A 24,182-nucleotide genomic window follows, 5' to 3' on the forward strand; every position below is an offset into this window, starting at 1 on the left:
TGGGCCTTTGATTCAGTGGGTTGGATAGTTGACAATAGATCCTTTCCACTTGAGGCAAAGGGGCGCCGGGATTTGAGTCTGGGTTGTGTCTGTTCCCTGCTTTAAGCTTTGAATACAGAAGACACTTTATAAAAGCAAGAGTATATAGGCCTATATGTATTAGAAACAAATGAAACAAAATATCCCCTCATAATTTTAAAAACTTCTGCTAAAAAAATCAGGGGAAAGTGGCCAGGAAACGCCTCAGATCACGCCACAGAGCATCTACGATCCAAAATTTCCCGGGACCCTTAAGCGGGCCCCGGACCCCAAGCCGTAAGTGCTTCGCGCTCCGCGCTCGCATTAGTCCTCCGGCCAAATTCCCTCTATGCTATAATTTCACCCTAGCGGTGCCCCCACCTTATTTGTACCTTCAGCAGCGAATGGCTGAGGCTCGGACTACAAGTGGCCTAAATCTCTTTCCAAAATAGAAAATTGTGAAAAAATACGGAGATGGAACATGGTTCTCAACTTTGAGTATAACAAACTTTATAAAGAACCAAAAAAATAACAAATTTAAATGGAATTTTCGATGTTTAAAACGTTTTCTAAACGGTGGAAGTGGCCAGGAATCGCCTCAGATTGCACCACAGAGCATCTAAAATCCAAATTTTTCCGGGGCCCTTACGCGGGCCACGGACCCCACGCCGTAAAGGGCTTCGCGCTGCGCGCTCGCAGGTCCTGGACCCTTCATTACAATTCTAGGCCCCCCGGCAAATGGCAGTCTGGATCCGCCCACTTTTTCGGGGGTCCAAAATTGTTGTGCCCCTCCCCCTTCCCCCACAAAATTGTGTTCTGGATCCGCCAATGATTGGTGGTGGAGGTTCATATTTTACATGGACATGTAGTTTGAAAAGTGTGGCTATACATTCTCCAATACATGTTGAGTAGGACCTGCATGCAACCTCGTCCCCAGTGCTTACTTTATTTCCAACCTCGTTTCCAATAGTAAGCCCTGGATAGGAAGCTTTCTTCCTGTATCCTGATTCGATACCGCAATTGGCTAGAAATGGATTTATATCGTGTACTTGGTGTTGTTATTCATAACGTGCAGTACGTGTTTTCGCGATCATTCGTCCACGCATTCTCGAAAATATTCATTTCCTTTCCAATTTGTTAATATTAATATGACATGTGATACTGCACGTTGTCTCGTTCGCTCGTACCCCCCGCCCTGCAAACAGGACGCTGGGATACTCTGATGAGCTTCACAGAATCTTGTGAAGGAAATGGCCTATGACCTATGTATAAAGCATCTGGCTGCAGCTGTTTAAGACCGCAGTTAGACAATGTGCGCAAATGCTATCCGAAAACTTCCCATAGAATTGCGCACATTCCATACCGGATATGATTTCTGATTCAGCGCGGACCATGTGGACATAATGCAATCCGACCGTTCGTCATTCGAAACGGAGCCTGAGCGAGTGACGTGAATTGTAAATTTACAACACAGATAAGTTTTACAGAATTTCCTACATTATTACGCTTTTCAACGAGAAAAAAACATCTCTAAACTGGAATAAAAGAGTAATGAATCAGTCTTAACGGCCGTTTCAAACCTTGCAGAGTCATGACCTCGATGACGCACAGGTCACTGGTCACGCAAAATCCAACCAATCAGAGCGTGAATTCATCAGAGTATCCCAGCGTCCTGTTTGCAGGGCGGGGGTACGAGCGAAGTTGTCTCGTTTAAGATCGTTACAGTTTAATTAAAATTAAATCGTGTTTTCGTTACTCGCGCCACTCACGCCATGCTCGCGCTGCGACGAATTGATTCTGTTTTTACCCCAGACACCGCATACAAAAACAAACGCAAAGGCAGGCACTAGACTATTCCTAATTTGCATACGTGTTCAAAAATCTTGCACATGCAAATGATCCAATACCAGGGTGAGAGAGCAGGTAGTGGTGGGCGCGTACTGCTCGACACCCCGGAGACGAGGTTGGACCTGCACGTACATTATTCTCCGACAACCTTCGAAAATTGGACTCTAACCAGCATTGGCAAAGGCTAAATCGATCAATGCATTTCACGCAGTCAGAGGTCACCGCATGAAGCAGTTTTCCCCATTTATTTGGTTCAATAGCTTGACGCTTTGTCGTGGTACTACTGTGAATAAATGTCTGGTCACGTTCTGTGCAGATTTCGTTGAGTAAAACTCGGGTTGCGTATAAAACGCTGACATCTGTGAATGATACGTAGTGTATGTTTGGTTGCCTGAGGTGGCTGACGGTCCGAAGTGGGAAACTGGTTGTCGGTTTTGACATCTTGTGTTCTTTAGCTTTGGGTTGTTTTTGCTCTTGAACGAAATGCTAGAGTACAAGTAGTAACTGCAATAGATAAGTTCACATAACCGTGTGATATTCATTTTAATTCCTGCTTCAAATCGAGTCTATTACCGACGCAGCTTGCTTCGGAGATCAAGGTAGGAAAAGGATTATTTTAACTTTGGTACACACTTTCTGCCTCAAAAGTACCAACGTCCTCTTGAGTTGGTTTCCTCATTTTCTATCCGTCAGTAGGCCCCCTACATTGTGCTCACTTTGTCGGGAAGGTTGTTTGGGAGCTTTCGGTGAAGGCCGGGTACACTGTACAGAAAAGTTGTCCGTAATTTGTCGGTAATTAAATTCACTGTCAAACGGCCAGGTTGCCAACAAAAAACTTAAAATTACGGTCAGCAACTGGTTTCCTAAAAATGACGGTGACCGTAATTTCAACACGGATTTCCCGTAAATTCAACGGTAACTTGCCGTAAAGTAAAGGGATACAAAGTGGGGTGCGGTCGGGGCCGGGTGGGTGCAGGATATGGCGGGGAAGGGGGATAGGTTCCTAGGGCAGCTGTGAGTGGGGCATGCTTACTTTTTGCAGCTTGTCTTTACACACATGATGGTTTTCATATCGTACAAAAAATTGTGTGAAATTATCTTTAAGTTGCAACGTTACTTGCATCTGCAAGTTGTTATTTAAGTTTCATTTACAACTTTTTTACTGAGCCCACAGAAAGGGGTCGACCTATTGCTGGTCAACACCGCATGATTAGCTGCATGGCTCTCCAAATATTATTATATGCAATGTCCTTTCCTTATATTATGGCAATATCGAATCATTACAGCTTTAACAGCATTACGATCAGATTTGTACAGCGCGTCCCCAAATACCCGCAACATTTTCATGCGATGCTCTATAGCGTCGCTGTGGAAGCACGTACTGCCATTAGTTTTATATCATTTTAAAGCTTGGAATCCTAACTTTATCCCTGGTAAGTATTGGTTTGATTTTCAAAAGGGTTTCGAAATAATTTGTGTTCAAGCAAAGGCATGTCAAAAACAAACTCAACCGATTTCAAGGAAAATCAATCACCGTCATTTTTTTTGTAATGTGGAAATACTTCATCATGTTCATGATGTGACGATCTCGTTGCCTTATTTTTCTTTTCGATACACGTAGGCCACACCTTAAATTAATTCACAATATTGTTCTTTGTTTCACGTCCAATGTGGTTTTCAATATAAATTAACTGTTTTTTTCCTTATTTCATCAACTTGTTGGCTCGAGTTCGCATCTGATGTACCACACATCATTGATTTCCCTTGTAATCAGTGTATTTGTTTTCGACATGCCTTTATTTGAAAACGAATACTACATGATTATCAAACCAATACTCGCCGTGCACGGCAGGAGTAATTTAAGATACTGCAAGCGTTAAAATGGTATAAAAATAATGGCGGTACGTGTTTCCGCCGCCATTTTTATAAAAATAAAGTTGCGGGTATTTGGGGCGCGCTATGCATGCATAATATATGCATCATACGGCATTATGTTTGTACATTGTAAACGAATCACAGCTTTTTCTTCTTTTTTTAAAGATGGTTTAGGCCAAAGAGAAAATTGTCGGTCTCTGGTCAGCGCGCGTGTCGATTTTAATCATGTGCGTCAACCTTTCTTCAAATTGTCCGCGGTAGCTACCGTCCAGCGCCCTCTATTGCCGCACCTCCTCAAATTTTTGTACCAAGGAATGGGGAAATTGCACCAAAGCAAATGATGGAGGGCACAAAGGCAAATTATGGAGGACACCAATGTATATGAGAACACAAAAAAGCAAAAAATAGAACCCACCTTGTCTGTACAATCCAAGCTTTAAAAAAAAAACCAAAAAACAAACCGCGTCGCCACATCAATTCCGGAACTGTGGTCTGACCAGAGACCGACTTTTTTTTTTGGCCTTACAAAAGCACTGTGAATCCCAGCATGCGTCAGGGCACCAAATTTTACGGGACATTTACGTAGCACGGATTTTTATTTGGGGGGGGGGGGGAGGGTGGATGGTTCGAGCAACAACTATAATAAGCCGTAAAAAGTAAGGAAAACGGACAATGTTTTTTACAGGTTTTGCTTACAGTGTGCTAGAACCAGCAACCGAAAACCTCTGTTTATTAGTAAAAAAAAACCGTCTAGATTAACACTTCCCAAGAATTTGCGATTTTTCTTATCTCATGATTTTTTTTTATCTCATGATGAACAGATTAACAAAAACTGAGTGTTTCGCCGAAACCCTCCAACCCTGCAACTGCTCATGCTATTTCTCCGATACTTTTTCGTTTGATTTTTCAAAAGTTTTTAAAACCAAATGATATAATGATTTTTTTTTTTTTGGCATGCTGCACATTTTAAATGATAATTTCTCTCACTTCAAAAAATGAGATACGAAACATGAATTACTCCTTTACAAAGGTCCAGTGCGTCCCAAAAGCATTTTTAAAATGCACTGTATAGGCTTACTGGTACAAGAAAAATATTTGTTGGTTTATTTTTTCAGATGGCAAACCTTGACAAGCCTCCCTCGTCTGAGCAGCAGGTCCGACTCATGATATGGACTGTTCCTCGCTCCACCTCAACTGTCCTGGCCAAATGTCTGAGCTGCGTCGACAACTCAAAAGTTTTCTTCGAAAACTATGTCGCTGCCTCACTTCTTGACCCCACGCGACAGCTTGGCAAATACCAAAATGCTGAACTCGAAGAGGCGATGGGTGCTGCTTTTAAAAACGCATCTGAAGTGGCGGGGATATCGGCTGGGTTTGAGGCATCTGAATGCAACTACCAATGGGTCAAGGAGCAGCTCGAGAAAGCCCACGTCGAAAAGAAGTTCATCTTCTGTAAAGACATGGCGTACGCCATATCAGATCAGATGGAGTTCCTCCCGAAGGGTTACCGTCATTTGTTCCTCATCCGTCATCCTCTCAAGGTCTTCCCATCTTGGAAGAAGATGCTCCAGAGAATGGCAAAGCTGCCTCCGGATGAATTCAGCCTTACAGACTTTCCTACGAGAATTTTCACGAAAGGTCATGGCTTCCGAGAGATACACGAGTTGTTCGAGTACGTGACGAAGGAGCTTGGGCAAGAGGCGATCATCATCGACGCGGATGACCTTCTCCAAGATCCCAAGGGTATCCTGTCGGCGCTCTTCAAGCTCATCGGGCTGCCCTTCGAGGAGAAGATACTACACTGGGAAGCAGGGAATGCAGTTACTGAGCGCTGGACCATCCCACGGCTGTTATTAAGAGGAGACCAGCTTGGAGGTTTCTACAAGAATGCACTGGATAGTACGTGCTTCCTGAAACCTGGGGCTTTACCCGATCGCTCATCTGTTTCTCCCGACATCCTCCGTGTGGTAGACGCCTCCATGCCGCTGTACGAGAAAATGTACGCCCAGCGATTGTCAGCATAAAACTTTCCCGACATTTTTGCTCTATCCATGCTCTTCAACATGTTTTCTTTTTTCTTCGAGCGCATTTTCAATGCGATTTTTTTAAATTCAACATATAAACGGATAAAGCTTTTATACACTTTAATTTTGGTCTGCAGTTTCGCCCACAACGCACAAAAAAAGATACACCTAATTTTAATGTCGGGCGGAAAATAACGCATGTTTCATATGAAACTAAACGTGAAACTAAACGTGCATGGGGACTCAAAAGTGATCTATATAGTGCTAGAAAAGATTTGCTCTATATTTTTGAGGACCAAAGTTCTGTTCCAAGACGCGATATCATCAGCTGAGCGGATGACCTTCTCCATTACATCAGAAAACTTCTTTTCTTTCGACAACACACCCGTCAGCCGGAAGTGGCTTACATTGTATACATTATTATTTTGTATTCATTGCACTTGCAAAGTCTTGCACGTTTTCGGATAGTTCCCATGCTTGACTCCTGCAGCTCCGAAGCGTGGCTTATTTGCTGTGTCGGCTCCTTGTGAAATAGCGCCAGCCTAGCTATCTGATCTTTCTGGTACTTTGGGGCAAACTTTAAGACGTCGGGGGTTTTGTGGTTTCCTTGTTCTATGTGATTTGCCTGGACTTGATCGTCTAATAAACTTAATCATTGTTTTAAGAGCAAATCAGGAAGGGTGTCCGAAGTCCAATGATTGCCGTGTTGATTGAGTGAGCCCCCCATCCTCCTTGGACGGATCTCCCCCCCCCCCCTCCCGACTAGCAGGGCCGACCACTACAGACAAGTTTCGAGACCACGTTTGGGCGCATTCTCTCAAAAGTGCGCCTTAGTAGTGAATTGATATCGTAATTATACTGCCTGACTGATTATTACTTCAAAGCGAACCCTCCTCGGGCCGGATGAGGACCGAGGCACTGTGCCTTTACGGCCACGGCCTACGAACAATTCGGGGCCCACGAACATTTTTAGGAGCCTGACGAAACTTCATAGTCTTGTTAGGTTGTTCCGTTAGTATGGGCAGTGGCGCACCCGGGATTTGGCTTTGGGGTCGGGGCTCACAATTATTATTTTAGAAATTTGAATTTTTCATAAAATGTTGCCCAACTTTTTTGGCCGCCGAAAAAAATTGGGGTGTTTTTTTTTTGGGGGGGGACTATTTTGTCGTTGGTGGCGCCACCTACACACCTATTATACTACTCAAAAATAGGCCATTATCACCACGGTCAAATTGTGGGACAAAAAGAAATTGACTCAAAAAAAGGCAACAACATGGCAACCTCTTTGGGGGGGGGGCAAGACCCCTGAGGGCCCCCCCCCCCCCCGGGTGCGCAAATGGTTATGGGGACCATGTGACAAGTCCTTTTGCGTGATATTTGTTATGTGGACCGGCGGCACTTTGATATGGGTCAGCAGCGGCGGAACTGCTCTGAAAGTAGGGGGAGAGGGCAAGCACTGCTAGTGCCAGCCAGCCGGCCGCCCGTGGCAAAATCGGGGGGGGGGGGAAACGGGGGGGGGCCTCATTCGTTGATAGGGCGTCCTTTTCTGTTTATTTTCTGTGCCCTGGCCCTCATTCGTAGATAGGGGGCGCCATTTTCTATGTTCTCCTTTTCGGTGAATGTTACACACTACCCACTCCCCCTCCACCCAAAACTGTTTCTCGTGATCATGATTATTATTTTGACGACAGGCAGAGCATACTATTCGAAACGTTGAGTCCCTCCGGTTCTTTTCAGAACCACACATACTCACAAAGATATTTATTCACATGGTGCTACAGCAAACTTATCTTGTCCTATTTTGATCCTGTTATTTCCAGAGATAGTAGAATAGAGAACGTCTGATTACCCAGATATAGGACCTGTAATAGAGTAGGTCCACACTATTCTGAAACCTGCCAAGAGTGGGAGCCCCCACCCCATGGAAAAGTGCATGGGGTCTATACCCCCATCCCCCTACCCCCTCCCCCATAGGTCCTACTGAACACTGGTGCCTATAGGGCCTACGGAACACTTAATCCCGCCCCATATTACTCAGACGCCATTGAGAACATGTACGCAAAGATACGCAAGATACGGCTTAACAAAATGGTCGGACCAACTTTATCCCAAATCGAATGATGAGTTTGCAAAAGTTAATAGGCTTAATGATGATAAACTACCGATTATAGACCTATATCATGCTTCCACCATTTAAGTCATGTTCCCTGTATCTAATAACAGTACTGAATGATAATGTATTTTGTGCAAAAAGGAACCAGACTGTTTTCCCTCCAGCCTACATGGATTTGAATGGGAAAAAATCAAATGGCTACAACATGATAATGGTCTATTGGGTTCAAAGGCCAATCGCCTTGTTATCGTTCCTTCAAAGATTCAATATTTGTTCACAATCTTTGAAGATTTCTGTTTGATAGATGATCGGTTTGATCATACATTTTGTAAATGGAAAAGGTATTAACATTTTGTGTTGTGAAACAGTTGTGTCAATGGCCAGAGCAGTGTTCACATTAAAATAGATTAGTTCGCGGTGACTGACAGACCTCAAGTGGGCTGATTTGCCAACTGAGCTTGGATACTCGACGGCTTTGTGAATAAGGTAAGAAAATGTTTACGTCAATACTTCCTTTATGTAATTTGAAAGCTAGAACACATTATTTTGTCACTGGAATGCTTTCTAAGACAGATAAACATTGCGTCAAACGCAGTTGTATATCTTTCACAAACAAGAATACTGCGTAAAATTTTTGGAAGTTTTCCTCGCTTCCCGAAGAATGGTTTCTCAAAAATTTGATTATTTCCAAATAAAATGTTCACCTCTTATTTCTATTTGTTCTCTCTCAGTTCACTCTTTCTTTTGTATCCTTGTGGCTGTGTGTGTGTATTGAAGCAAACTTAAATGAGAAAACCCCTTACTTAAGGCCCCAAAAAAGTCTCCGGTTTCTGGTATGCGCGCGCGTCGCCGTAGCCATGCGCTTCGGCAAAATGAAAAAGGGTTTTTTTCAATGAAAGATGATGTCTCAAAACCGCCAAACTCACTGGTTTGACTGGAATCCTGCTGCTGCACAATTTTAAGGTGTTTTTAGATTGGGTTATGGTCGAAAATAAGCTTTATGTGGCCTCTCTGGACTCCCATACATTTGCACTAAGTTTAGTCGGGCACCATTTGCAGTCATCAGCCGACATTTGAAGCAAAAAAAATCAGGTAAAAAAAAAAAAAATCCGCGTCGCCGCACCACTTTTTGGGCAAGCTCCATACCAGAAACCGGAGACTATTTTTTTGGCCTAAGGGTCCGACACCTAATTTGCTTACAATGGTCCAATAACCATCCCACTCTCGCTTGTCTTAAAAGTCTTCTTCTTTTTTACTTGCAGATGGAAAACAATAACCATACGTCTGAGCAGCAGGTCCGACTCATGATATGGACTGTTCCTCGCTCCATCTCAACTGTCCTGGCCAAATGCCTGAGCTTTGTTGACAACTCAAAAGTTTTCTTCGAAAACTATGTCAGTGCTTATGTTCTTGATCCCGCTCTAGGACCTGACGAGTATGAAAATGCCGTACTCGAAAGGGCGATGGGTGCTGTGGAGAAAGCCTTTTCTGAGGCAGCGGAGATATCGGCTGGGTTTGATATATCTGAATGCAACTACCAATGGGTCAAGGAGCAGCTTGAGAAAGCCCACGTCGGAAAGAAGTTCATCTTCTGTAAAGACATGGCCTACGCCATGTCAGATCAGATGGAGTTCCTCCCAAAGGGCTACCGGCACGTGTTCCTGATCCGTCATCCTCTCAAGGTCTTCCCGTCTTGGAAGAAGCTGTTCCAGGGAATGGCAAAGGTGTCTCCAGGTGAATTCAGCCTTACAGACTTTCCAACAAGGATTTTCCCGAAAGGTTATGGATTCCGAGAGATACACGAGTTGTTCGAGTACGTGAAGAAGAAGCTTGGTCAAGAGGTGATCATCATCGACGCGGATGAACTTCTCCAAGATCCCAAGGGTATCCTGTCGGCGCTCTTCAAGCTCATCGGGCTACCCTTCGAGAAGAAGATACTGAATTGGGAAGCAGGGAGTGCAGTCACTGAGCTCTGGACCATCCCAAAGCAATTCTTACAAGGGAACCAACTGGGGGGTTACTACCAGAACGCACTGGATAGTACGTGCTTCCTGAAACCTGGGGCTTTACCCGAGCGCTCATCTCTTTCTCCCGACATCCTCCGTTTGGTAGACGCCTCCATGCCGTACTACGAGGCAATGCACGCCCAGCGCCTATTACCATAAGACCTTTCCACTGTATTGAGAGATCGGTCTATGGGTTTGTGATGACAGAGGCTATATACATGTATCACTCTTGTTCAAACTCATAAACTTTGCATTTTATACTGACGGAAATCCAGTGACAGACATGGTCAAACTTAGCTGAATTCTGCCCAAAATTAAAGGGTTTTTTTTTTTGGTCAACAGGCCATTTCAACTCCAAGTGCGTCAACATAAAACCCAGAGAAGTAATCCCAGGACTGAGTGACCTTTGTATGGCTTTAAAGGGACATCGCACATAAATATTGACGCCAATATTGATGCCAATATTCACGACATGGCCTCCATGTCGCAAATATTTGCGCCAATATTGACGCCAATATTCACGACATGGACCCAAGTCGCAAATATTGACGCCAATATTGACGCCAATATTCACGGCATGGCCTAAGTCGCAAACCCACTCAGACGTGAATATTCTCTCTTTTTTTAGCAACCTAGGTAGGCATTTCAAGCAAATAATCTGGCGCACCCTACTATACAGTACACACGTTTGAGTATTGCGTTTGTGTTTGTGCAAGGATACAGACGTCCAATCAGTGTGACCGTAGTATTTTAGGCGTTTGCTCCGCGCATTTTATTGTGTTCAATTATTAGACCATGAATTTACAGTTTTAAACTATTGGTGGCAGCAGACACGTTTGTCTGCCCGTGTGTCTTGTGGGTGCAAACCTGCAAAAAAATCCCATAGACACTTGTGCTAAATGCGCATACTTATAAATTCTTACAAATACTCAAAACTCTCACAAGTATTTCAGCTGCTCAGAAAAATGATGATCAATGTGTCATCTTTCATTTTCTTTTCATTTTTGGCGGAATGACCATTGACTTTTTGAGATATTCTCACCCAAACTGAGAAGACGACCCCTAGTTTTAATTTTGCCGACGCGCATGGCAACGGCGACGCGCGCGCATACCAGAAACCGGAGACTTTTTTTTTTGGCCTTAGGATGCAGCCTCATACAAGCAACCTGTCGGCTCGCTCCTTAGGCCGAATAAAAAAAACATGTTTCTCGTCCGGGTGTTTGGAAAAAAAGGAGGAAGCGGGGCTTTTTATTTTTTGTCATGTTTTATTTTCGATGAAATAATTTTTAAAAAATGAATAACATAATATATTACATTTGCGGGGTGAATATACAAGAGAAGTCACCCACTGAGAAAAAGGCGCTCTCTCTTGCCCACAATATTTCAAAAGAGGCGTATATGGACCTTAAAGGTAGCAGTTATCAAGGCAATACATTTGTCTTGCTGTGACATACCAGAAATAAACCTTTTAAGCACTCATTGTTACTGAATTAAAATAACGAAGGATGCCCTATAAGATGGCCGCTATACGCATAAAGTCTACCCATGAGGTCTAAGAAATACGAAGGCTGCTCAAGTTTAAGGAATAAGTCAATCTGGCATGAAATGTCATCATGGCCTACGCCAAAGTGAAAATGCACAAAACGCTGCTCCGTCCCATAAATTCAAAACTTTTATTTTTCGATTCATTGACATTCAACGGTTGTATTCAAAAATGCTTTCAAAAGCTTGGAAAACACAACGACTATCCTCTATCAATAGAATTTCTGTAGAAATATAACTATGCAGTTTTTCTAGTATATATTTTCCTACTCAGTCTTGCAATTGACTTTGTATTTCGTTAATCTTTCAGAACTTTGAGATAATAAACACACTGTTATAATGCAACTCAAAATAATTATAATATACACGACTACATGTAATTGTCGCACAGATTTGTCATATTATTCAGGGAATTATTGTAATTAAGGGAATTATTGTTGATAATGTATTTTTACTCTGTTGGACGGTTTTTAATCAAATTTGGCATACTACTTTTAATTGGATACTTGTATTTTTGGGACACAGGTGTTTTTACCAATTAATCTGAATAAATAAAGTATTATTCCATCCTGTATGCTCATTGTCTCTGTCCCTTTGCCAGATTCATGCTATTGTGTCTCATTCAGTGCACATCACTGGAGTTCGTTTCATTCCCTTTAACGCGTTTCTATCATTCCGTTCCCCCTGTGAGCGTCCTTCGTTTGTCTTCTAAGGCCACAAAAAAAAAAGTCTCCGGTTTCTGGTATGGAGCTTGCCCAAAAAGTGGTGCGGCTACGCGGCTTTTTTTTTTTTTTTTTCCTGATTTTTTTGCTTCAAATGTCGGCTGATGACTGCAAATGGTGCCCGACTAAACTTATTGCAAATATATGGGAGTCCAGAGAGGCCACATATAAAGCTTATTCTCGACCATAACCCAATCTAAAAACACCTTAAAATTGTGCAGCAGCATGATTCCAGTCAAACCAGTGAGTTTGGCGGTTTTGAGATATCGTCTTTCATTGAAAAAAAAATCGTTTTCATTTTGCCGATGCGCATGGCCGGCAACGGCGACGCGCGCGCATACCAGAAACCGGAGACTTTTTTTTTTGGCCTTAGGAGTTAAACAGATGTGCTGCAATCAATTCACAAGTCTTGATAATCACACAATTTTTTGTATTAGCTTTTTATCAGCAATAGTCATTTAGGACACGTCAGCAAATTGTAAAGACACTGCTCGACATGGTAGGCCTACAGGGCCTATTATTCCAAATCAAAAATTGAATTTTGCAACAGTCGCTGATGATGGTGAAAGCAGTTTTTTCCATGATAATTAGTTTGCGCTTTGTCATCATACCATCCGTGATATTATCTGATCACGTTCAGTGAAGATATCGTTTCGGTACAATCAGATTGTCTAAATCATGCGTAGTGTTTGGTTTTCTACGGTGGTTGACGGTCAAAGTGGAATAGGTCTCAGGGTTATCTGTTTTGACATCTTGTGTTCTGTAGCTTCGTGTTGTTTTTGCTTTTGAACGACATGCCAAAGTCCTAAAAGCTACACAGTATCCAAATTCACATGACGGTGTGATACTCATTTCTATGTCTTGCTTCATATCGAGTCCATTGTCAAGTCAGCTTGCTTATTCAACGGCTCGGAGATCAAGGTAGGAAAATGTTTGCTTCCACCTCGGTACAAACTGTCTGCCTCAAAAGGATAATGGAATCCTTTTGAGTCGGTGTCCTCATTTTATATCATGCTTGTTCTTGTTTAGTAAATGTAACATTGCGTCAAACGTATATCATGCTTACTTTGTTCTGGAGGTTACAAGTTATAAAATTTACCAAACAACTGTTTGTTTTGATATGAAAAAAAAAGGTTCATACCCGAAATTGTTCATGCTATTTTCTCCGATGTTTTTTTTTTTACTTTTCGGATGATTTTACATAGGTCCATACAGTACGTGCCCTGTTTACCTTAAAAACCCCTTTTAACCACAAACTACACTGGTGATTTGTGTGTGTGAGTTTTCAGATGGCAAACCCTGACAAGTCTCCCTCGTCTGAACAGCAGGTCCGACTCATGATATGGACTGTTCCTCGCTCCACCTCAACTGTCCTGGCCAAATGATGGTTGCTGTGATGAAAGAGATTTCTGAGGTTGCAGGGTTATCAGCTGGGTTTGATGCATCTCAATGCAATGCCAAGTGGGTCAAGGAGCAACTTGAGAAAGCCCACGTCGGAAAGAAGTTCATCTTCAGTAAAGACATGGCCTACGCCATGTCAGATCAGATGGAGTTCCTCCCAAAGGGCTACCGGCACGTGTTCCTGATCCGTCATCCTCTCAAGGTCTTCCCGTCTTGGAAGAAGCTGTTCCAGGGAGTGGCAAAGATGTCTCCAGATGAATTCAGCCTTACAGACTTTCCAACAAGGATTTTCCCGAAAGGTTATGGATTCCGAGAGATACACGAGTTGTTCGAGTACGTGAAGAAGAAGCTTGGTCAAGAGGTGATCATCATCGACGCGGATGAACTTCTCCAAGATCCCAAGGGTATCCTGTCGGCGCTCTTCAAGCTCATCGGGCTACCCTTCGAGAAGAAGATACTGAATTGGGAAGCAGGGAGTGCAGTCACTGAGCTCTGGACCATCCCAAAGCAATTCTTACAAGGGAACCAACTGGGGGGTTACTACCAGAACGCACTGGATAGTACGTGCTTCCTGAAACCTGGGGCTTTACCCGATCGCTCATCTCTTTCTCCCGACATCCTCCGTTTGGTAGACGCCTCCATGCCGTACTACGAGGCAATGCACGCCCAGCGCCTATTACCATAAGACCTTTCCACTGTATTGAGAGATCGGTCTATGGGTTTGTGATGACAGAGGCTATATATCACTCTTGTTCAAACTCATAAACTTTGCATTTTATACTGACGGAAATCCAGTGACAGACATGGTCAAACTTAGCTGAATTCTGCCCAAAATTAAAGGGTTTTTTTTTTTTGGTCAACAGGCCATTTCAACTCCAAGTGCGTCAACATAAAACCCAAAGAAGTAATCCCAGGACTGAGTGACCTTAGTATGGCTTTAAAGGGACATCGCACATAAATATTTGCGCCAATATTGACGCCAATATTCACGACATGGCCTAAGTCGCAAACCCACTCAGGCGTGAATATTCTCTCTTTTTTTAGCAACCTAGGTAGGCAATTCAAGCAAATTATCTGGCGCACCCTACTATACAGTACACACGTTTGAGTATTGCGTTTGTGTTACCGAGAACTGTTTTCGCTGCAAGGATACAGACGTCCAATCAGTGTGACCGTAGTATTTTAGGCGTTTGCTCCGCGCATTTTATTGTGTTCAACTATTAGACCATGAATTTACAGTTTTAAACTATTGGTGGCAGCAGACACGTTTGTCTGCCCGTGTGTCTTGTGGGTGCAAACCTGCAAAAAAAAATCCCATAGACACTAGTGCTTAATGCGCATACTTCAAAATTCTTACAAATACTCAAAACTCTCACAGGTATTCAAGCTGCACAGAAAAATGATGATCAATGTGTCATCTTTCATTTTCTTTTCATTTTTGGCGGGTTGACCATTGACTTTTTGAGATATTCTCACCCAAAGAAGACGACCCCATAGTTTCCCCAAAGCGGAAAAGTAGCCACCTTGAAAAGCGATCCCTTCACAACATGGCAAAATAGCGCCACTTTCGAGCCCAATAGCATCCAAAATGCTCAGAATTGGAAGCCCCAAGTCCGGGCCAGAGGTTCATTACCATATCTCTTCAATTCCCCAATTTTAATGGCCCTCAAAACTCTCTAATATAGAATATTTTGAGGGTATAACTTTTATTCATGAGTTCGGCGGACGGATGTTTGGCCTATTTACAGGCGTGCACCCTTGTAGTTTCGATATTTGTGTCAAAAAGAAATGCAATGGAAAAGTATCACTGCAAGGAAGAGATTCGCAAATTGCAAACTTCCAAATCTGGATTTTGATCCATTTTATGTTTTCAAAAACTTTTATTTATTAATTGTGCGCATTTATTCCAACTTTATTAAAACCGTAGCTTTGAAGAAGCTAAGCTAACCTGAAAACAAGCGTATAAAAGCACCGAGGTATGGACATTATTGTATTACATTTAATCTTGCTGCACTATATTATACGTATAATATCAAGTTAGATATTGTGAGAAAAGGTAACCGACCCTTTGATCAAATTTAAGGGTCGTGTAAAGGAATTTCACAGTGCTTCGATGAACTAATTCATTTGTACACTTAAATCCCACCAGTGCATGAGATGTGACCTTACACGAATGATAGTGCCAAAGATGTCAGAAACTATACACTTCCACTTTACGCCCCCCCCCCCCCCCAAAAAAGTCTCCAGTTTCTGGTATGGAGCTTGCCCTAAAAGTGGTGCAGCGACGCGTTTTTTTTTATTTACCTGATTTTTTTTGCTTCCAATGTCGGCTGATGACTGCAAATGGTGCCCGACTAAACTTAGTGCAAATATATGGGAGTCCAGAGAGGCCACATAAAGCTTATTCTCGACCAAAACCCAATCTAAAAACACTAAAAAATTGTGCAGCAGCATGATTCCAGTCAAACCAGTGAGTTTGGCGGTTTTGAGACATCATCTTTCATTGACGTGCACGGCAACGGCGACGCGCGCGCATACCAGAAACCGGAGACTTTTTTTTGGCCTTAGGATGAAGCCTCATACAAGCAAACTGTCGGCTGGCTCCTTAGGCCGAATAAAAAAAAAAAACATATTTTTCGTCCGGGTGTTTGAAAAAAAAGGAGGAAGCGGGGCTTTTTATTTTTTGTCATGTTTTATTTTCAATGAAATAATTTTTAAAAAATGAATAACATAATATAATACATTTGCGGGGTGAATACACAAGAGAGGTCACCCACTGAAAAAAGCGCTCTCTCTTGCCCACAATTTTTCAAAAGAGGCGCATATGGACCTTATAGGTAGCAGTCATCAAGGCAATACATTTGTCTTGCTGTGACATACCAGAAATAAACCTTTTAAGCACTCATTGTTACTGAATTAAAATAACGAAGGATGCTCTATAAGATGGCCGCTATACGCATAAAGTCTACCCATGAGGTCTAAGAAATACGAAGGCTGCTCAAGTTTAAGGAATAAGTCAATCTGGCATGAAATGTCATCATGGCCTACGTCAAAGTAAAAATGCACAAAACGCTGCTCCGTCCCATAAATTCAAAACTTTTATTTTTCGATTCATTGACATTCAACGGTTGTATTCAAAAATGCTATCAAAAGCTTGGAAAACACAACGACTATCCTCTATTAATAGAATTTCTGTAGAAATATAACTAATATGCAGTTTTTCTAGTATATATTTTCCTACTCAGTCTTGCAATTGACTTTGTATTTCGTTAATCTTTCAGAAATTTGAGATAATTAACACACTGTTATAATGCAACTCAAAATAATTATAATATACACGACTACATGTAATTGTCGCACAGATTTGTCATATTATTCAGGGAATTATTGTAATTAAGGGAATTATTGTTGTTAATGTATTTTTACTCTGTTGGACGGTTTTTAATCAAATTTGGTATACTACTTTTAATTGGATAGTTGTATTTTTGGGAGATAGGTGTTTTTACCAATTAATCTGAATAAATATCCATCCTGTATGCTCACTGTCTCTGTCCCTTTGCCAGATTCATGCTATTGTGTCTCATTCAGTGCACATCACTGGAGTTCGTTTCGTTCCCTTTGATGCGTTTCTATCATTCCGTTCCCCCTGTGAGCGTCCTTCGTTTTTCTTCTAAGGCAAAAAAAAAGTCTCCGGTTTCTGGTATGGAGCTTGCCCAAAAAGTGGTGCGGCGACGCGGCTTTTTTTTTTCTTTTACCTGATTTTTTTTTGCTTCAAATGTCGGCTGATGACTGCAAATGGTGCCCGACTAAACTTAGTGCAAATATATGGGAGTCCAGAGAGGCCACATAAAGCTTATTCTCGACCATAACCCAATCTAAAAACACGTTAAAATTGTGCAGCAGCATGATTTCAGTCAAGCCAGTGAGTTTGGCGGTTTTGAGACATCATCTTTCCTTGAAAAAAACTTTTTCATTTTGCCGACGCGCATGGCTACGGCGACGCGCGCGCATACCAGAAACCGGAGACTTTTTTTTTTGGCCTTAGGAGTTAAACAGATGTGCTGCAATCAATGCACAAGTCTTGATAATCACACACTTTTTTGTATTAGCTTTTTATCAGCAAAAGTCATTGAGGACACGTCAGCAAATTGTAAAGACACGGCTCGACATGGTACAGGGCCTATTATTCCAAATCAAAAATTGAATTTTGCAACAGTCGCTGATGATGGTGAAAGCAGTTTTTTTCCATAATAATTAGTTTGTGCTTTGTCATCCTACCAACTGTGATATTATCTGATCACGTTTAGTGAAGGTATCGTTTCGGTACAATCAGATTGTCTAAACCATGCGAAGTGTTTGGTTTTCTACGGTGGTTGACGGTCAAAGTGGAATAGGTCTCAGGGTTATCTGTTTTGACATATTGTGTTCTGTAGCTTCGTGTTGTTTTTGCCTTTGAACGACATGCCAAAGTCCTAAAAGCTATACAGTATCCAAATTCACATGACGGTGTGATATTCATTTCTATATCTTGCTTCATATCGAGTCCATTCTCAAGTCAGCTTGCTTATTCAACGGCTCGGAGATCAAGGTAGGAAAATGTTTGCTTCCACTTCGGTACAAACTGTCTGCCTCAAAAGGATAATGGAATCCTTTTGAGTTGGTGTCCTCATTTTATATCATGCTTGTTCTTGTTTAGTAAATGTAACATTGCGTCAAACGTATATCATGCTTACTTTGTTCTGGAGGTTATAAGTAATACAATTTACCAAACAACTGTTTGTTTTGATATGAAAAAGGTTCATACCCGAAATCGTTCATGCTATTTTTTCCGATTTTTTTTTTTTACTTTTCGGATGATTTTACAAAGGTCCATACAGTACGTCCCCTGTTTACCTTAAAACCCCTTTTAGGCACAAACTACACTGGTGATTTTTGTGTGTGTGTTTTCAGATGGCAAACCCTGACAAGCCTCCCTCGTCTGAGCAGCAGGTCCGACTCATGATATGGACTGTTCCTCGCTCCATCTCAACTGTCCTGGCCAAATGTCTGAGCTTCGTTGACAACTCGAAGGTTTTCTTCGAAAACTATGTCACTGCCTATGTTCTTGACCCCATGAGACAGCTTGAAAAGTACCAAAATGCTGAACTCGAAGAGGCGATGGTTGCTGTGATGAAAGAGATTTCTGAAGTTGCAGGGTTATCAGCTGGGTTTGATGCATCTCAATGCAATGCCCAGTGGGTCAAGGAGCAACTTGAGAAAGCCCACGTCGGAAAGAAGTTCATCTTCTGTAAAGACATGGCCTTCACTGTGACAGACCAGATGGAGTTCCTCCCGAAAGGTTACCGTCATTTGTTCCTGATCCGTCATCCTCTCAAGGTCTTCTCGTCTTGGAAGAAGCTGTTCCAGGGAGTGGCAAAGATGTCTCCAGATGAATTCAGCCTTACAGACTTTCCTGCAAGGATTTTCCCGAAAGGTTATGGCTTCCGAGAGATGCATGAGTTGTTCGAGTACGTGAAGAAGCAGCTTGGTCAAGAGGCGATCATCATCGACGCGGATGAACTTCTCCAAGATCCCAAGGGTATCCTGTCAGCACTCTTCAATCTCATCGGGCTGCCCTTCGAGGAGAAGATACTAACTTGGGAATCAGGGAGTGCCGTCACTGAGCTCTGGACCATCCCACGGCTGTTATTACAAGGGAACCATCTCGGGGGTTACTACCAGAATGCGCTGGATAGTACGTGCTTCCTGAAACCTGGGGCTTTACCCGATCGCTCATCTGTTTCTCCCGACATCCTCCGTTTGGTAGACGCCTCCATGCCGTACTACGAGACAATGCACGCCCAGCGCCTATCAGCATAGGACCTTTTCCGATGTGTGACCTCGAATTTATTTGGACTCTCATTGGATGAATTTTGTATCTGGTCAGTGACCTAGGGTCAGGACTTAGAACGCGACCCGTGCAAAAGAAACATCTAGGTTGGGTCCCATTCTTTCATATTATTCATTTTAGTATCAATCTAAACATTCCCGTTCACAAATATTGAGTTTACGTACTTGCTACAAAGTTCCAGAGAAAGTCTATTTTGGACCGTGATTTTCCAATTTTATTTTGTTGCGTACAAATGAACCCCTTTTAAATGCGCCCAAAAATAAGAAACTAATTTTCTAACAAACTTGTAGTTGGGTACGCGAGTGGAGATTACAACGATTTACCTGAATTTATCAACTTTAACGCAATTCGTAAATGTTAACGTTGGATTTTCAGGGATTTGTTCAAGTGGGTGCGCCACGTTTGGGAAAACTCGGTCGAATTTGTGCCCAATTTCCAGATGCCATCGTTTTTGAATTTCAGACTAAATGTCATGACACTGAAGACTAAATTTCATGACGCTGAAATTGTTCACAAAGGTTCAACAGCAAGCATTATTAAGGTAATTGTACCAATATTTAATTGAATGAATTTTCCAACAAAGAGGTTTTTTGCATGGGGAAAGTCGAGGGAAACGTCGAAGTGCGCCACGTTAGGGGACTCCACTACAGTGCGAAAGATGTCAGAAAATTATACAACTCCACTTTAGGAGTTGAGCAGGTGTGTTGAAACAATTCAAAAGTATTGATAATCACACAATTTTTGTATAAGCTTTTTTATCCGCCAATGTCATTTAGGACACGTTCGTCAATTGTAAAGACACGGCTCGACATGGTACAGGGCCTGTTGTTCCAAATCGAAACATTGAATTTTGCAACAGTCACTGATGATGGTGAAGCAGTTTTTTTCTCCTTGATTGAGGTCAATAGCTTGAACTTTGTTATCGTACCACCCGTGATTAAATATTTGGTCACGTTCTGAGCTTTGATTCGTTTCAGTACAAATATAGGTTGTCTAAGGCCAAAAAAATATATATATTCGGTCTCTGGTCAGACCAAAGTTCCGGAATGGACGCGGGGACGCGGCTTTTTTTTTTTTTTTTTTTTTGCTTCAAGCTTGGATTTTTACAGACAAGGTGGGTTTTTTTGCTTTGTTGGTGTCCTCTTGTACATGTACATTGGTATCCTCCATAATTTGCCTTGGTGCTCTCGATCATTTGCCTTGGTGCAATTTCCCATTCCTTGGTGCTCTTTGGTAAAAAAAAAAAACTGAGGAGGTGCGGCAATATAGGGCGCTGTTGGAGCTACCGCGGAACATTTGGGGAAAAAAAGATTGACGCTCATGATTAAAATCGACGTGCGCGCTGACCAGAGACCGACTTATTATTTTTTGGCCCAAACGAAGACATTTGTGAATGATGGGTAGTGTTTGGTTGTAGGTGGCTGACGGTAAAAATTAGTGGGAAAAAGGTCCAAGGGTTATCTGTTTTGACATCTTGTGTTCTGTAGCTTCGTGTAGTGTTTGCTCTTGAGCGAAATGCCAGAGTCCAAACAGCTATCAGTAACGACAATATATAAGTTCACATGACAGTGTGGTATTCATTTTCTATTCTTGCTTCAACTTGATCGGGTCTATTCCCAAGTCAGCTTGCTTATTCAACGGCTTGGAGATCAAGGTAGGAGCATGTTTACTTCCACTTCGGTACTAACTATCTGCCTCAAAAGTAACAAACTCCTCTTCAGTTGGTTTCTTCATTTTCTATCATCGTTGTTCTTGTTCATAGTGCACATCGGCAAAAATCATAAAAACATGAAAAACAATCATAATACGGAAAAGCCATACAAATTATTTTCTGTTCTTAAACAGGCATAGATCTAGGCATAATTAGTCTAGTGCTTGTTTATAGTACAGATAGCATTGGCCGAGTTTGGGCGGTCTGTTCTTGACACGGTATACGCACTCGAACGGCGGGAACACGACCCACGAGCACTGCATTCGGAACAGGATCACACACCACCTATCCGTCAGGGTTTTGCACGAACAATATATCCGAGTCAAGAACAGACCGCCCGAACTCGACCATTGCGTCAAACGTATCTTATGCTCACTTCGTCGTGAAGGTTGTTCAGGGGTATTGGATAGAACCGGAAACCAAAATTCTCTGCTAGATATTATTAATAAAATGTACCAAACAAAATATTTGTTTTTAATCTGAAAAAGGTAAACAAAATCTGATTGTTTCGCTTTAACCGTTTCGTTCGTACCCGAAATTATTCATGCTATATCTCCAATGCCTCTTCGGACGATTTTTCCAAAGTTTATAAAACTACATGATATAACCTAACGATTTTTTTCAAATGAGAATCCCTCTCACTCTGAAAAATAGGTTCAAGTATGAGCTGCTCCTTTATAAAAATCCAGTACGCCACCTGTTCGAACAGTCTTGAAACTAAGCCCCTTTTAAACACTGCACTGGCAAAAACTTGTTTGTGTTTTCAGATGGCAAACCCTGACAAGTCTCCCTCGTCTGAGCAGCAGGTCCGACTCATGATATGGACTGTTCCTCGCTCCATCTCAACTGTCCTGGCCAAATGTCTGAGCTTCGTTGACAACTCAAAGGTTTTCTTCGAAAACTATATCAATGCGTATGTTCTTGATCCTGTGCGACAGCTTGAGAAGTATCGAAATGCTGAACTTGAAGAGGCGATGGGTGCTGCGGTGAAAGACATATCTGACGTGGCGGGGATATCGGCTGGGATTGATGCATCTGAATGCAATTACCAATGGGTCAAGGAGCAGCTTGAGAAAGCCCACGTCGGAAAGAAGTTCATCTTTTGTAAAGACATGGCCTACACCATTACAGATAATATGGAGTTCCTCCCGAAGGGTTACCGTCATTTGTTCCTCATCCGCCATCCTCTCAAGGTCCTTTCATCTTGGAAGAGACTGTACCAGAGTTTAACAAACTTGTCTCCAGATAAATTCAGCCTTACAGACTTTCCTACAATATTGTTCCCGAAAGGTTATGGCTTCCGAGAGATGCACGAGTTGTTCGAGTACGTGAAGATGGAGTTTGATCAAGAGGCGATCATCATCGACGCGGATGACCTTCTCCAAGATCCCAAGGGTATCCTGTCGGCGCTCTTCAAGCTCATCGGGCTACCCTTCGAGGAGAAGATACTACATTGGGAAGCAGGGAATGCAGTCACTGAGCTCTGGACCATCCCACGGTTTTTATTACAAGGGAACCAGCTCGGGGGTTACTACCAGAACGCGCTGGATAGTACGTGCTTCCTGAAACCTGGGGCTTTACCCGATCGCACATCTGTTTCTCCCGACATCCTCCCTTTGGTAGACGCATCCATGCCGTACTACGAGAAATTGTACGCCCAGCACCTGTCAGCATAATGTGTTTCAAGCCTCGGTCTAAGGATTTATGCTGTCGTTCTTATCTGTACAATCGTGTAACTGTCGGCAAAGAGGCCGCCATGAGCTGTTCGAGAAAAATAGTGTCAGAGTCAGACTTGTGTTCTGTCCCGCCAATTTGCTCGTCCCACCTCCCACGGTATCCGAGGGCCCTGTTGACCTTATAGTTGAATGTTTAAGATATGTACAATGTACATAGCTTTTTGTTTAATATTTCTGAGATACTTGTTCTTGTATTTGTATATATGACGACAGAGGTTATCACCCGTTGTTCAACGTCATCCATTGACAAACGATATCAAGGCTGTACACGCGACGCTCAAAGCGCACACCAGCATGCATCTGCACACACATACCGCAGGCCACTGGTCAAAATGAGGCCGTATCATACATCCGACGCCACATAAGTCCGACGCTTCATAAGTCCGAAATGTCGATCAGGCGTCGGACTTATGTCGATCAGGCGTCGTATACAATTTATTTCTTCCGCCTTATAGGTCTGACGCCTCATAAGTCTGACGTCGGAAAAACGAAGCGTACGAGGCGTCGGAGCTATGAGGCGTTGGAGCTATGAGGCGTTGGAGCTATGTGGCGTCGGGCGTATGAGGCGTCGGACTTATTAGGCGTCGGACCTATGAGGCGTCGGACGTATGGGCGGACCCCGTCGAAATCTGCATCAGATCTAAAAATTGAGGTTCATGTTAACTTTCTGTTGTCAACTTGCAATAAGGTCAACTTTACTAATTCGATTAGTAAAATGAATCTGAATCTGGTTGTTCGCATTGGGCCAAATTGTACATTAACTTTATGACCGTGACATTTTCTCTCTCATTTTTTGCCCATTTTGGGTAAAAATAAGGGAATAACAGTGTGAGGAGCCGGTCTTCACTGCGTGATAATGACCGGGTGTGGGGTGACCGCTGTTAATGGACCGAGACGAAGTAACGAAATAAACAGTTAAAATGCTCCAATTTTGTGACTTTCTTTCGGCGATATTTCCAGACTTTTTTGTGTTCATGTTCATGGGCCATATTTTAGCTTATGCGTGGTACCCTGTCTCTTCAATAAGCGTTCTTATATACACCACAGCCGGGCCCAGGCTGCGCTGGACAATATTACAACGTCTTCATTGCGTACGCGTACGACTTCTGCTGCCGTAGCCAAACAAATTACAACAATGTTTTCATATGTTCACCTTATGGAGGAAGCTGAAATTTCGTTTACACATTCCTTGTGTCCAGAATTACAAAGATGCTTGGTTTAGGAAAGGTAAATATGTCGATGGGCGAAGTATTTACAGAAATAAATCGTAGATCTACGCTTTCGTCGTAACATCCT

At 42.5% G+C, this 24,182-nt stretch overlaps 4 protein-coding genes, 1 long non-coding RNA gene and 1 pseudogene across 5 annotated transcripts; 5 read left to right on the plus strand and 1 right to left on the minus strand.

Annotated features, from left to right (window-relative positions):
- Positions 1–2,023: 2,023 nt before the first annotated feature.
- Positions 2,024–6,443, plus strand: LOC119738870 (branched-chain-amino-acid aminotransferase-like protein 1). Its single transcript, XM_038213845.1, has 2 exons — positions 2,024–2,465; positions 4,857–6,443. The coding sequence occupies exon 2, from the start codon at positions 4,857–4,859 to the stop codon at positions 5,763–5,765; it is 909 nt and encodes a 302-aa protein (XP_038069773.1). The 5' UTR covers positions 2,024–2,465; the 3' UTR covers positions 5,766–6,443.
- A 1,777-nt stretch (positions 6,444–8,220) lies between these two features.
- Positions 8,221–10,369, plus strand: LOC119737069 (branched-chain-amino-acid aminotransferase-like protein 2). The gene is made up of 2 exons (XM_038211142.1): positions 8,221–8,364; positions 9,141–10,369. The coding sequence occupies exon 2, from the start codon at positions 9,141–9,143 to the stop codon at positions 10,041–10,043; it is 903 nt and encodes a 300-aa protein (XP_038067070.1). The 5' UTR covers positions 8,221–8,364; the 3' UTR covers positions 10,044–10,369.
- Positions 10,370–13,182: 2,813 nt separating this feature from the next.
- Positions 13,183–14,917, plus strand: LOC119737090 (annotated as a pseudogene).
- A 1,351-nt stretch (positions 14,918–16,268) lies between these two features.
- Positions 16,269–16,474, minus strand: LOC119738430. Its single transcript, XR_005272451.1, has 2 exons — positions 16,380–16,474; positions 16,269–16,337 (listed from the first exon to the last, which is right to left on the minus strand). It is a non-coding gene; the product is annotated as an uncharacterized LOC119738430 (long non-coding RNA).
- A 1,523-nt stretch (positions 16,475–17,997) lies between these two features.
- On the plus strand, positions 17,998–20,437 carry LOC119736950 (branched-chain-amino-acid aminotransferase-like protein 2). Its single transcript, XM_038210990.1, has 2 exons — positions 17,998–18,137; positions 18,500–20,437. The coding sequence occupies exon 2, from the start codon at positions 18,500–18,502 to the stop codon at positions 19,406–19,408; it is 909 nt and encodes a 302-aa protein (XP_038066918.1). The 5' UTR covers positions 17,998–18,137; the 3' UTR covers positions 19,409–20,437.
- A 351-nt stretch (positions 20,438–20,788) lies between these two features.
- Positions 20,789–22,905, plus strand: LOC119736951 (branched-chain-amino-acid aminotransferase-like protein 1). Its single transcript, XM_038210991.1, has 2 exons — positions 20,789–21,093; positions 21,918–22,905. Exon 2 carries the CDS (start codon positions 21,918–21,920, stop codon positions 22,824–22,826), a length of 909 nt encoding a protein of 302 aa, XP_038066919.1. The 5' UTR covers positions 20,789–21,093; the 3' UTR covers positions 22,827–22,905.
- The last annotated feature ends 1,277 nt before the right edge of the window (positions 22,906–24,182 follow it).

The sequence above is a fragment of the Patiria miniata genome, unplaced genomic scaffold, assembly GCF_015706575.1.
Source record: "Patiria miniata isolate m_02_andy unplaced genomic scaffold, ASM1570657v1 HiC_scaffold_3, whole genome shotgun sequence".
NCBI classification, from domain to species: Eukaryota; Metazoa; Echinodermata; class Asteroidea; order Valvatida; family Asterinidae; genus Patiria; species Patiria miniata.

What these genes read in the sequence shown, in the direction of transcription:
- LOC119738870 (XM_038213845.1), top strand. Translation starts at nt 4,857, where the DNA reads ATGGCAAACCTTGACAAGCCTCCCTCGTCTGAGCAGCAGGTCCGACTC.
- LOC119737069 (XM_038211142.1), top strand. Translation starts at nt 9,141, where the DNA reads ATGGAAAACAATAACCATACGTCTGAGCAGCAGGTCCGACTCATGATA.
- LOC119736950 (XM_038210990.1), top strand. Translation starts at nt 18,500, where the DNA reads ATGGCAAACCCTGACAAGCCTCCCTCGTCTGAGCAGCAGGTCCGACTC.
- LOC119736951 (XM_038210991.1), top strand. Translation starts at nt 21,918, where the DNA reads ATGGCAAACCCTGACAAGTCTCCCTCGTCTGAGCAGCAGGTCCGACTC.